Consider the following 14,133-nt stretch of genomic DNA (forward strand, 5'->3'; position numbering starts at 1 on the left):
CAGAACATAACATCCAGCATAAACAGAACGCACATGAATGGGGATACAAACATCAAATGTCTCCCTAGGACACAGGGAAGTCCTGGCTGCAGAGCTAAAGAACTAGAGTGCTAAACTAGACATTGTTGTTGGCATCCATAGCTCTGCTGCTCTGTCTTCATTGCACTGCTACAAAAAGACAGTTAAAATGTCTGGAATCCAAGGGCATTTGCATTCTCCTGTGGCATTTGCGTGTTTAGAATCTGTGCTGCAGGAGAGAAGGAATTTTATGAAAGATGGAGGCAAGGAAAAGAGGGGAGAGACACAAGGAATTCTGTGGGGAGCAAATAATGTCTGACAGAAAAATGTCATTTTAGTGGAAGATTTGGTATATTGTTACTTTTCCAGAGAATGAAAGCAGTTCTTTATATCAAAGAATCAAGAATAATCCACAGGAATCCTGAAGCAAAGTAAAAGGCAGATGTAGCAGAGCGGACTAGCTTGGACACAAAACCAGTTCATCCATGTGCTTCTTTAGGCATGGATCACTTCACAATGTTGACAATAGAGGTAATTCAGCCTTCCTTGGCAAATTCCCTTACCAGGATAAATAGGATAGAATCCCTGTCAATAAAATCCAAGACAGCTTAAATTGCATTTCATTCTACAAGATGAATGCAACAAAACAAGAGCCATCCTTGTGATGTCTACCATTCTGTGCCTTACCTAGGTCTGATGTCTTTACCTCTTCTGCTGTCTCTTTCTAAAGCTTTCCAGGAGGAAGTAAGAAGATGGGGAGGATAAAATCAATCTGCACCACTGAATGTAATTTTTAGTGTGAAACTAATAATATTTGAGATGGAAATTGCTAAGAGTCAGTAAATATAGACACCAGTATGGCATTTAAAGGCTTGTTACTGGTAGAAGTCAAATTTTGGAAGTTTTTTTTTTCACTCAGGTAAATGTAGAATTATGATGGAAAGTGGCCATGGGATGTATCAGACAGAGTTCTGTGTTTTCAGTGTGTTGGCTTACAGTGCCCACACTGCATATAAAACATTCTCTGCTGTCACTACAATTTGTTATGTGTGTCCCCTTGAAGGACTGCATTACAGTGGTAGGCATGAACCAAGTTTCACACCAGGAGAAATTTCACTAAGAGGTGATTTCCATCATTGCCAAGCAACAGAAAAAAAGCTAAGCACTCAATGGCCCAGTTCTTTCTGTACCATACTTGATAAATCTCTTTTCAGAGAATTCAGTAAAGAATCCAGTACTTGAACACTGCCATGCTCTTCTATACACTGTTTTTTCTGGATAATGGCCTCTGCTTTTACTGTGATTTATTGGCTGGGACTTCAGAATCTTGGAGAGACAGGAGCAAGTTGCATCTTTTAAGTTTACTGCACACTAGGAAAACAGAAGAGAATGACTGTTGTCTGATGGACCTGAATGGCAGAAAAGTGCCTTTGGAAAGTCCTCAACTTCCTTGCCAGTTGAACCAGTTCACAAGATGGTCACCAAGGGTAACCAAGTTGAAGGAGATGTGTATGTCTGTTATGAGGGATCTTGAGAGCAATCACAGTTTTGCCATCTCTGAAGAGAGAACAGTACTTATTTCCTTAAATTCTATCTATGCACCCCTCCAGTAGGGGCAAATACCCTTTATTTCCACACCAGGATGTTGTGCCTTTAGCAGATCCCTGCTCAGGTTTTGTGAGTCCAGCAGCAGATGCTGAACAGCAGCCCAGTGTTGGAAGAGCAATCGAATCCCTGGCAAACTACAGTGATAGGGAACCTCCCCAGTGTCCCCAGCACAGGTGAGAGAGCCCAGCCTGACCATGGAGACCTCCTGGAGGAAACCAGCCAGGACAGAAGGGGGAAGTCCAGGGTATGACTCAGCGGTAAACTGTTTTTTTAATCACTGAAGAAACTGGTGGTGCTTAACAAATAAATAAAATGAGTTTCAGAACTCCATTCCCCAGTGTCCTAAAGGAACAATCTTATGTTTAAGGAACAATACTAAAGGAACAATCTTACATTGTGAAACTGAATGTAACAACTGCAGTAAAGTGTTTTTATGATTCATTATTCCTGCTGTAGCCAAGAGGTACCAGTCAGCAAATTATAATGAGAAATCTAATGGTAAAAAAAAAAAAAAAAAACAAAACCAACTTCAAAGGTAATTACTGTTTTTTAAAAAATCATTTATGTAAAATGTGAAATTATTTATCATAGTTCTAATGAACACCCACTTTAATGCAAACTAAGAAACTGAAATGACTCCAAAGTTAGGAAATCCCCTGGATATTTCTGTGTATTTTAGTATTTCCTGACAAGTTGCAGTGCAGCACATTTAGAGATCTGTTCCAGTGTCTGGCTGATCAGAGAACAGTAGTTTTTAAAGACTACCATTACATATTGGTCAAAGTACCACATCACACTCTTGTTTTATATCATTGTCTTAGAGATAAATTCGAGTCTGATTATTTTGTAGTGATTGTAGCACCAAAATGGAAATTCACTTCTTATAACATAAAATGAAATTGGCTTGATGGTTTCAGAATTTTTTGACAAAAGTAGTGGAAAGCAGAAATACCAGCCCAGGACTTGTAAGGATGGACATAATTAACAATAAGAAATATGTTTGAAGTTAATTTCAGGGACTTTCATAGAGAAATGCTCATTAAGGCTAGAACAAAATTTTATGGTATGTCATGCTACATGCTCATAGATGAGGAGAGGCATTTCCTAGAACATGGTGGCAAAATGTAAATAAACTTCTAATTCCATTCTGCTATGAAATAGTGCAGTTACTGCACAGTTAACAATACTTTATGCACGTTATTGCAATCAAAAAGTCTCTTAAGTACCATAAATTCTGGCAGTGGTTTTGGTTCCCAGTTTCTGTACAAACTTTGCATTTTAAAACACTTCTTGCTTAATACAGCCATATAAAAGAACTGTAAGGAACCCAAGAAACCACAAGGGATAAAAAATAAACTACATAATTTTCCTTTCTTTTTTTTCCCATACCATGTAATTTTCACTCTTATTTTTCATTTACTGTTTTCTTCATTTACATATGAAAATTAGACCACAGACATCAGTCAAAAATGTTGAGCTGTTTTTCTCTGCAAGCCTCTGGAAAAGTGAAGAGGAAGGAAGATTTGAGATAAGCAATTTATCTGCCCAATAATTTTTCCAGTGCAAAGAAAAGCAGGCAGAGAGAGACATACTCTGGCCCATAGAGACACACCTGAAATGAACACAGACAAACCTGAAACTGAGTGACATCAAGTCAGTAATCTGGGTTACAGTTGAGAAAGTGCTCTGAAATGGACAGTAGTTCCAGGAAGCAGATAAGAACTGGTGGCTTTCTGATGTTATTTTGTTCAGGAAAGGTCACTGTTCGACTAAAATGCTGACCCTGCTGAAGTTGTGAGGAAAAGTCAAACTGAACTCAGGGACAAACCTTGAAACAGATATAGTGCAGCATAAATTTCTTAAAGAAATGGTGTAAGTGCTCTTCCAAACCTAATATGCATTTACAAGTTTTTTTTGTGATGCTGAGATATTAACTTCAAAGGTGTAAATATTAATATAAAAAGTAGATGGGGTTTTAGGTACTATTTTTAATGTGACTGCATAAACAAATTCCAGATTTTAGCTGTATGATTCAGACCCCAACTACCAGCCCTCAGGCATGTGATGAAAGTTGCTTACCCTTCTAGATACCAGTCCCAAGACATTCCACAGCTAAGTCATTTGGGGAAGTTGTGCTGAAAGAGAGATCAGTCAGGCATTTTGTAAGCAAATTCTACAGTCACTTTCTCCACTGTGTCTGAGATGAACATAAAAAAAAGAGAGAGAAGCAGCCTTTGAGACAGATGAGCTGTGGTATATAAAACATCTGCAGCAGACAGTTCTCTGTTGAGAGAAGATGTAGCGCTGTGGCTTTGGCAGTCCACAACTTTGAACTTCTCCAGCAGACTTCTGCATCTGCTGAGCAAAGCAAACTCTGTGAAGTTCTGTAATAGCAAAGCAAGTGTGAGAAGCTGTTGAAGAAGGTTGCTCTAAGACTGAAGAATCAGAGAAAGGACAACAGCTGAGGAGCTATTCTCCATGTATTCCATGCAGGGGAGGTGCTCTGTGCCAGAAGACCAGGCCTTAATAGTGGTTGCTTGTGGAGTCCCCTTCTCTCACTCATATGACAACAGAATTTTCTACCCTCTTCTCTGTGGTCTCAATTTTTCTTTGCAGTGGTTAGGAGGAGGATAACCTCAGAATTTAACCATGCAGGTGTATTTGTACTGAAGACCTGGTGATTAATTCCCCCCGCCCAGTTTGTAGATATTGTTCTATTTGTAGGCCTTAACACAGAGGTTACGGGGATTGCAGAATGAACCAGGTTATCTGACAAGTCTGGTAAAGAGCAGAGATGATTTCTTGCCCCTGCTGGAAGCTAACGCATCTGAAGACACAGTTTTCTCCAAAGCTGGGAAATGAGAAATAGGAAATACTATAGTTAACTTATAGACTTGGTAGTAACCATTTTTAAAAGATATAAGTAGTTTACTCATGCTGCAACTAGATTTTTTGATTTCTCCAAAAGCCCATGTAGTCCAGCATTTTATCCAAGACTGTGGATATTTGATAAAGTCATCATCCTTCCTCCAAATGTTTTGCTATCATGAGATGATTTGTTGAGCAGGGATTGACGACCAGGAGATTGTGTGTTTTAGTTAATAGTCATGGATTCAAAGATTTGTCTTCATGAATATATACATTTGTTTTTTGAGCACATCACTTACATTCCAGCTCCCTACTTACAGCTAATTTGTGAATATGTTAGGCAAAAATGTCATAGGCTCAGATGGGTTATCTTGAGGTCTCTCTACCAGTGATCTCTCCCCACCTAGAAAACTGATTATTTATCTTTTCCTTCTATTTGTGATCTTCTAACCAATTATTTATCCATGAGAAAATCTTATTTTTCTTCTACTGTATCTTTAAGAGGCTCAGTTGGAGAATTTAATGCAGAACTTACCGAAATATTTGTGGTCACATTATATTAATTTCCCTGTGGCCTTTGTATAGGGAACCCAGTAGTTCCTCTGCTGAAGCAGTAAGCATTTTCTCCACAGTAATCATTACTCTAGAGAAGTAATCATCACATTGACTGAGAGGTATCTCAAGGCAGGATTCTAGCCTCTTTTCCATTTCAAATATTGATAGAAAATTACTTTAGGCAGTATTTAGGTACTTAGTAAGTTAAAAGTTCTGACTGCCTGTAGAAATAGAAAGAAGAAAGTCTAATCAGAAACAAAAAAAAAAAAGCAAAGTAAAGTGAAAAGAAATGTGTGACTTGAAAAACAACAAGTGAACTATTTACAAACTTTCAGACCTTAACAAATTAGATGTCCAGACAATGACCAGCCAAATTAAGTTCAACAAGGGGAAGTGATGGAATCTGCACTCTGGTTGTATGAACAGACTGGGGAATGAGGTGCTGGAAAGCGGTGCCATGGAAAGGAAACTGGCGGTCCTGTTTGATGGCAAGCTGAACATGAGCCAGCAGTGCCCTGGCAGCCAGGAGGGCCAGGAGTGTCCTGGGGGGCATCAGGGACAGCATCACAGCCAGGCAAGGGAGGGCATTGTCCCACTCAGCTCTGCTCTGCTCTGCACAGAGGTGACCTCCCCTTGAGTGCTGAGGGTTTTGGGAGCCACAATATAAAAAAGAAATGAAACTGTTACAGAGCATCCAAAGGAGGGCAGCAAAGATGGTGAAGGGTCTGGAGGGGAAGCCTTTTGCAGAGCAGCTGAGGTCACTTGGTCTGTTCAGCCTGGAGGAGACTGAAGGGAGATCTCATTGCAGTTACAGCTTCCTCACGAGGGGAAGAGGAGGGACAGACACTGATCCATTCTCTGTGGTGACCAGCGACAGGATCTGAGGCAATGGCCTAAAGCTGAGTCTGGGGATATTAGGTTGGATATTAGACAAAGGTTTTTCTCCCAGAGGGTGTTTGGGCACTGGAACAGGCCCCAGGACAGTGGTCACAGCATCAGCCTAAGGGACTTCAAGAAGTATTTGGACAATGCTCTCAGGCATATGGTGTGACTCTTGGGTATGGTCCTGTACAGGGCCAGGAATTGGACTTGATAATCCTTGAGGGTCCCTTCCAAGTTAGTTTATTTTTTGATTCTGTGAAAAATGTCCTACAGCATATTCAAAAATATCTGTGCTATTAAATACCCATAAAACAATGAAAATGTGTAATAGCATACTGCGTAATAAGTTAATAGGCCATCTGGAAATAATGTAAAAAACTTGAAATAATCTCTTTAAGACTGAGTGCCATTGAATAAAACAATTGTTGTTTCACTAAGGGTTAGATTATTTATCATGCTTACAGTTCATATATTTCACTTTGCATTTGTTCTTCCTTGCCCAATAGCAGAATAATTTGCTATTAAACAACTTAGGATTTTTTCTGTTGCTTATTTTGCCACACATGTTCTCTCCAATATAAACTGGTGAGGTTTATGCTTAGTTACAAGTGGTTTTCAGGGAGTCATTTGTAGCCTTTTCTTTCAAAAGACTAAAAGAGAGACAAGAAGTAATGGTAATATCTTTAGCATTTGTATATAAAGAGAAATAGAATAATTTACCAAAGAATCAAATGAAAGAATCTGGAAAAGTAATTTGAAAGGCTTTTATTTGGCATTAACTGTTTCTGGGCCTACTAAAGTTAATATTCCTAATTTTAAAATACAAGGGTCAAAAACAATGCACAGTGTCTACATGTCAAATACTACTCTTTCTTTTTAAAACAGTTTTTGCTTTTGTTTTTACTTCATTTTTTTATCTTATAAGGTGCTACTAAGCACTTTTAGGTAGCAGAATATACAAGACTATAAAAAATTTTCTAGCAATCAGAATTTCTGTTGTTTAATGGCATTTAGCATAGGATTCATCTATGAACTTTAGTTATCTAGAAGTTTGTATCCAGTCTTTGCCTTTCATCTCCACTTCCCCTGTAGACAGTGAAGAGAAACTGTAGTTTCCAAAAGGGCATGCTGTACATCTGTCTTCAGCACCTGTCAGGAGCACGATGTGCCTGGTATCCAGTCTCTACTTATGTCTCCTCTCCCTTAACTGATTATTCAAGTTCAGAAAAATAAATCCCTTCACCACTGTAAGCTTATTGGAGGAGATGCTACCTCTTTCACTTAGGGAGTGACACGATTTTGAAGATGACAATCCAGTGAAAAATCCTGTGCAGTAACTACTTGTTCCCTAGCAAGCAGCATATAATCCCCAGCTTTTCACTTCCCATTGAAAAAGAAGTCTATACTTTTGTTGCTTTCTACATCTACATCACACAGTCCTTATATCTATCTACCAGTGTCATTCATTAATGATTATATGGGAACTTCTTCTCTACTTTTTAAAAAATTTGTTGATCTATGGCTTACAAAGGAGTTCCTTGGGATAATATGTTTTCTTCCAAAATACAGCCTCCAAAATCAACAGGTAGATGTTGGATGATCCTGTTTCCCAGTATTTCACAAAAAGAAGATACAATCTCAAACCTAAAATAAGCCAAGTCAGTGAACAATTTCTTTGTAACTGTGTTTAGGTGTGCTAATGAAAGGGAGCCTAAATTTTGTGTAGGACATACACATAAACCCACAAAAATATTTTCATGTAGAAATAATCCCAAGTGCACACAACGGTCACCACCACATTCCAGTAACTGCCTCACATTATTTCATGTTTCATATTTTTTCCCTGGCCCTCCCCGTAAATTGATACAGAAGACATGCATGCAGAATGTCAAAACAGAGTACAAGGATATTAATGAAAAATTGTTGATACGAATTATCTACCTTAACAAATCTCACATTAAGTTGGTTTACGTGTGATTATTAACTGTAACAATTATTATTTTTAATAAAAATAAAATTCATTCTTACAATTGATTCTGATTGCCCCCTGAAGAAACTGTTAAGTCAGATTAATTTGCTAATGTTGCATACAAGAAGCACGTAACTGTGATTTTAGGTTGTCGGAGACTTCTGGGACAGATTCCAAACAAGATCTTTTACCTCTCCACAGAGATCTGGTGGTTTGTAAATTTCAGGTTTTGTGAATCTTGGAGTTGTCTGAACAGTCCTTTTACGAAGTCTGTGGACAGATAATTATCTCAGCAGACTTAATTCCGCAGCATTCTGCAACTAGAGAAATTAGACATTCAGTTAATGACTGTATCAAAAAATATTTTCTGCATGCTTCTTCTATGAGAGAGTTAAATATAAAAAGCAGAACAGAAGAAACATGTAAAGGGAATGATTGTAATGATTTCCTACATCTGATGTTTGCATTAAGAGATGACATCTATGAAAACACCATGGTAATCATACCCACGCACTAACTCAAGGGAGTTTTTGCTGTCTGTCCAAAACTATCACTTCTACATTGGTGTCTTTTATTTACTCTGTATTTCATCTATTCAAATCTATCTTAGAGTGAAGCATTTTAGATGAGTCCAAGAAAAGGTCACAGAAGTCTTAAAAGGGGTCAAATAAGAGCTAAGTTGAGACAAATAAAGAAAAGTTGGTCAAACTATGATAGAAAAATAAGACTATGTCTCCCTTCCAGACTATGAGCCAGAAGGTTTGCTCAGGCAAACTCAATGGATAGGTGAGTTTCTGGGCAGAGTCAGGCATACAGTGGGAAAGACAGGTACCTCAGCAGGATGGAATAAAAGCATAGATAGATAGATAGATAGATAGATAGATAGATAGATAGATAGATAGATAGATAGATAGATAGATAGATAGATAGATAGATAGATAGATAGATGATAGATAAATAATGCTGTCATGGTTTCTTGAATGACGCTCTTTCAAGGGAATATAGTTGTGGATGGTGAAAGTTGGTTGCAGGGACAGACCAAGAAAGAAATTCAGACCTGATGTTAAATTGTCCTGTGTTCTCAAGAACTCAGTGAAATAAGTGTTGCTAGAAGGGAAGTAGTTAAATTTTAAAGACAACTTGCTTATACTGTCCTATGAAATTTACTGAAGCCCTAATATCAGCAGAGGTTAAAAGATAAGATTCTTCCTGCTGATCTGGTTCATTTAGCATATATGCCAAACTAAATATTTGCCACAGTCTTTTACCAAATTCAAATGAGCACTGTATTATTCCAAGAGCAAAACTTTGACTTGGCACCACTTGTCTTTTGGGACCTCATAAATATTCCATCAGAATGTTCTGTCTGGTGAAAAAAAAAAAAGTGATTAATCCATTTTGTATTTAAAAGTGTAAGCCAAAGCTCTTAAACCTGTCAAATCCCCTTGTATATGTAAGTGCAGTGTCCCTGGGTTGTTTCAACTTTTGCCATTTTTGATTAAGCCCAAGCAGTCCCTCTCTCGTTTTCTGACACAAGAATTGTAGCTGGACTATGTTATTTGAACTTAAGGCAATTTCTGGTGGCAGAGGAGAGTGTATGCTGAGTCTCCTTTGCTTGTGGGTATCTCCAACTTTTTACCTATAAACTAGAACTCAGAATCTGTATGTCCACTTTGTAAGAGTAGCCCAGTCTGATGATAAGAATAGCCAAAAAGACAAGAGATCACACATTTCTATCTTATTTCCATTTTCCCCCAAGCCTCTCTGAACATATGCATTAGAGCTGTCAGTCTTTATGTGCTGCAAGTTCAGCAGATGATTGCTTTCATCTTGGGATATGCCAAGCACACAGGGCCATTCATCTCTGTGTTCTTTTCTTGTGGACCATTTTAATAAATAACTAGAATTTTGGAGCATGCAGCGTATGGTTCAGCTGCCTTCACCAGCTGTCTTATGAATAATGTACATGCCTTTGATTTACTTTCTATCTGCTGTGTTGCTGCAGTAAATTTTGAAGGCAAATGCTGATGTAGACTTAGTCCTACTTAACCATGTTCAAACTTCCAAACCTCACTACACAAGCACTGCACAGTGTTTCACTTCTTAGCATGATTTTGACATTGCCTCTTGCATTCTTGTTATTTGGGAAAAGGGAAAAATCTGATCTTGGGTGAAAAAAATGGAAATATATTTATTTAGAAACTGTGCCATACTTTCATACTTCAAATGTTTCCAAAATTCTTTAGTATAATGGTCTGTTGCATGTTTGATGAGTAATATGATTTGAATATTGCCATGTCAAAAGTGTGTGATTGTTAACTTAAGTCACTAGATGGCCTTTGAGTGTTCAAAAGCTCCCTGAGTGCTATTGGAAAACTATATTTTTAGCTAGATCATTAACTTTGAAGGTTTTCACTTTAAGCCATTCCTAAACCTGTCTTTAGTAGCTTGAGCTGATATTAAGTGCTTATTTGCAAACTTTTGAGAAATGGCAAAATAACAGCTTAATGATAAGAATTAAAATAATAAAACAAAAGAGAAACTAGACTGTTTTGGTTTTTTTTTATTATTTAAACAGGATTTCTCTTTGCATCAGCCTTTCCTATGTGTCCTTAAAATGGTCTTCCCCAGCTCACATTTGTGAGGAAAGTACAGAAAAGATACTTCACTGGGTAAAGCAGAGGGTCAGAAGCTGTAGAAATATTGCCCTCCCTGTTCTGAAGGAAAGACTTGATGCTGGGTATTACTCACATCAGGCCATGTGCTAAACACTCCTGCTTCTTGGGAGCTGCCCTGTGAGTAGCTGGAATTTTTGAGCTACAGCTTGGATCTGTTCATTTATTGTTTCTTACATCTGTTTCAGGGTGAATGTATATCCTTTTGCAGTGCATCACATGCTGTTACCTGTGTGGGGAACAGCACATCATTCTTCATACAGCAGCAGATTCACAGGTAAAATGAGGTGCTAATTATTGTAAGATTATAAGGTAACATTTGATCCATATTACTGCAAACAAGACTATTAATCCCAAGTTTTTATGACATAATGCACCATTCTGGTTATTTTATCTCACCTTCTGCACAAGTCATCTGGTTTCTCACAGCCTACATCTAACTTTTCTGCTTGAATTATGACAAAAACAGTTTTAAATGGTTATTGAGAAATGGCTGTGCTTTCAAAATACAGCACATACAAGATACAGCATAGTGCAGTCTGGGTTGTGGTGATGTTACAGAGTTGATAACCTTCAGTTCTGCTAGGTTGTACTGCTGTTATGGTGGAACTTTGAAGAAGAGAAGCAGATGTGTGCCCTCTGTTGCAGGCAGACATCCTATCTGGGACTATTTGCATCACATGGAGGATTTGTAAGTCTGAGCAAGTGATTCTGTATTGCCTTCTCTGGAATCTTGCATCTCATTTTTCTGTTTTCATTGATTTCTGGCAACAGGGAGCCCAAGATCTCTGAGATTTAAAGGATTATGACATCTCAAAGCTCAAAAAAACCCAGTCATAATAAACTCAATTCCATCTGGAAAATGGAAGTTTTTCACACTTGTTATCCATCCATGACTGTCAGACATAAAGATTGCTATGATTTTGAGCAGAAGAAAGAAGGAAGTCAGAAGGCATAAACTTTGCCTATAATTTGTTTTTCTCACTTCAGGTGTTCACCAGTAATTTTGGAAACATGTGTAGGGGCTGTTAAACTCAACCAAAATCCTTGAAAAGTCAGATGTATACTTTGAATTGAGAAGTCTAAATATGACTCGTAAATATAAAGTGTAAAGCTCTCTTGGTAAATAGTCACTTTCACTCTCACAGAGTAGCAGCAGCACTTCCTGCTTGCAGCAGTTGGGCAACAGCATCAGTGCCCGGGCATTACTCCAGAGTGAGACACTGTTCTTCCCCAAACCATGCAAGAAAGTGGTTGCCATTCAAATTATAAGCAAAGCTGAAAGTCACTAAGAGTCATCTGTCATGTAGCTGCAGAGACAAACAGGAAGAGTGGTGAACCTGGGCATGTTTTTTCTGGTAGCCTTGCACCCACCCTCTCTTCCTTTTGGCAGAACAGGAAACCATCTTCTGTTTTTCTTTTTTCTTAAGGAATTAGAAAAAAGATAAAAGTCTTAACCTGAGCTGTAGTTGAGCCTAAAAGCCCCTAATACAAGATCAGTGTTGTGAAGAGCTGCTGTGCATATATCCAGCACTCTAGATTATATTGTGAAGTCCTTACCATGCAACTTGGAAGTCTTACAGATGTAAATCCAGGTGCAATGTGATAAGGTCATTCACCAAATTCCCATTGGGAATCTGTAGCACAGTTAGGAAAAAGGCTTCACATATCCTGAGCCCAAACATACTGTTTTTTAAACTGAACTCTCATATTTAGGCTTTTAAAATATTTCTTTGCTCAAACTTGGTTTCATATAATATTAATTAGGACAAAGTGATGGTCATACTTCTTAAAAATTAGGCTGAAATAAAAATGAAAATTCAGGAATCATAATCATGTGTCATCCAGCTTTTCTCAGTTGTTCAGATATGGAATAACTGTGGGAGCTTGCAGCACATGTAAAAAGCCATGTCATAAATGTTGTAATTCATCTACAACTGCTAAATTTATGAATATGAACTTATTAATAAGTGTGTGGGTAATCTGGTGGCAGTCTAAAATAATCAGTGAAAATGGCCCAGAGAGAGTTATGGATGTGCTCTTTGGGTCAGACTCTTCATCTTTGCATGTGACCAAAAATCCTGGATCATAATGCAGTTCTTCTGTTTCTTTTCCAGGCTTTATTAAAACCTGTCTTTGGGGGAAATCATGAATGGCATAGTCTCTTGATGTCTGTTTCAGCCCTGGAATGTAGCATCATTCTTAATATTCATGGTTTGTATATGCAGTCCTGAATTTGCTTTGAAATGAACTTGTTGCTCTTTTTCATCCCCAGATATGCTGCAATGTATGCCTGAAAACTGGAATCTTCTACCATATCTTTGTCAAGGGTAACATAGAAATAGGTTTTTTTTTTGAAAGTGACAGTCAAAAAATTAGGAAGCTGTTGTGGGAGAGCATTCTGAAAATCTCTCTCTGATGGAGTCCTCTTTCACCAAGAGACCTCATAAAATTTTTTATAAAACTTATAATCCCATTGTACAACCCAGCGCTTGAGTGGGCTACATTGTCAGAACACATGTGGTGTAGGCTTGAAACTTATCTTTTTATCCCAACAATTAATGAGGTTCCAAGCTGAATACATTGATATTTTTCTATTTTCAATGTATGTTGCTTGTGTGATTTTTTAGGTATACTAGATAACAGTTGCCCAGTGGCTCAAGTGGCTTTTGTGGTACTTTGAAATGCACCATTTTTTTAATGCATGCTTTCTTTTTCTTCATTTTTTCCTTACCCTCTCTACTTGTCTGCCAACTGTAAACTCTCTTGTATTTGCATTCTTGTTTTTTCAAACCCACGAAGTGTAAGTTCCATTGGAATCAGTGAATTAAAGGTATCTGCTTAACAAGATTTCTTGAACAGGGACAGGATTGAAAATCTGTTCACATATTTTGCAGAGCTGAGGCCTCTAGAATTTCTTTTACAAAACATTAAACTCTGAATTAATTCTGTCTGTTTTCCTTGGTTATTTTTGCTTTGTTTCTTAGTAGTTCGACTGTTAATAATTCCCTTATAATATTAATTTATTTGTGGAAGATGAATACAGCATTTGGCATTATATGTCACATAACTACCCATATATTAGCTAGGTAAGCAACTGAGTGCTAAATGGGTATGTTTTGTGCAGCTAGCCAGGCTTTCAAAAATAGTTCAGCAACCACACATGAAAACCAGAATTCTGATAGAGCTCACATTCTGGGTGCACGTTGATCGCTAAGCTCCTGCGAAAATCTGGCCACAAACACCACAATCTGATCTCCTGTGTCTAACTGCTGCTCCAACCCACATAGGCACCAAGGAAGAGGAGGACAGCCCAAATACTGGAAAAACATTGTGTTTTCAGAGGAAATTTTGCAGCAGAGCTACAGTGACTTCCAGGAAGGCTCAGACTGATAAATTCTCTAAGCACTTTTCAGAGGTGCCATGTTATTGAAAAGTGAAAATAACTAATGACCCAAATCATTGTTTCTTTTTATAAACAACTACTGTGAAATACTGACTTTCTTATTTAGATGTGCATTTTGAACTCAACAATTTTGAAAATTGTAGATAAACTGC

General features: G+C 37.9%; 1 protein-coding gene across 1 annotated transcript in view; it reads left to right on the forward strand.

The window, feature by feature from the left end:
* Positions 1 to 519: 519 nt before the first annotated feature.
* Positions 520 to 14,133, forward strand: part of SPMIP7 (sperm microtubule inner protein 7) — a 45,498-nt gene continuing 31,884 nt past the window's right edge. The window contains 12 exon segments of the mRNA XM_063148960.1: positions 520 to 549; positions 1,439 to 1,506; positions 1,508 to 1,581; positions 1,584 to 1,631; positions 1,634 to 1,784; positions 1,786 to 1,870; positions 7,447 to 7,516; positions 7,519 to 7,589; positions 8,048 to 8,115; positions 9,312 to 9,353; positions 9,471 to 9,495; positions 9,918 to 9,991. Of these exon segments, the coding sequence (XP_063005030.1) occupies positions 520 to 549; positions 1,439 to 1,506; positions 1,508 to 1,581; positions 1,584 to 1,631; positions 1,634 to 1,784; positions 1,786 to 1,870; positions 7,447 to 7,516; positions 7,519 to 7,589; positions 8,048 to 8,115; positions 9,312 to 9,353; positions 9,471 to 9,495; positions 9,918 to 9,991 (806 nt within the window).

This window comes from Melospiza melodia, chromosome 1, assembly GCF_035770615.1.
Source record: "Melospiza melodia melodia isolate bMelMel2 chromosome 1, bMelMel2.pri, whole genome shotgun sequence".
NCBI classification, from domain to species: domain Eukaryota; kingdom Metazoa; phylum Chordata; class Aves; order Passeriformes; family Passerellidae; genus Melospiza; species Melospiza melodia.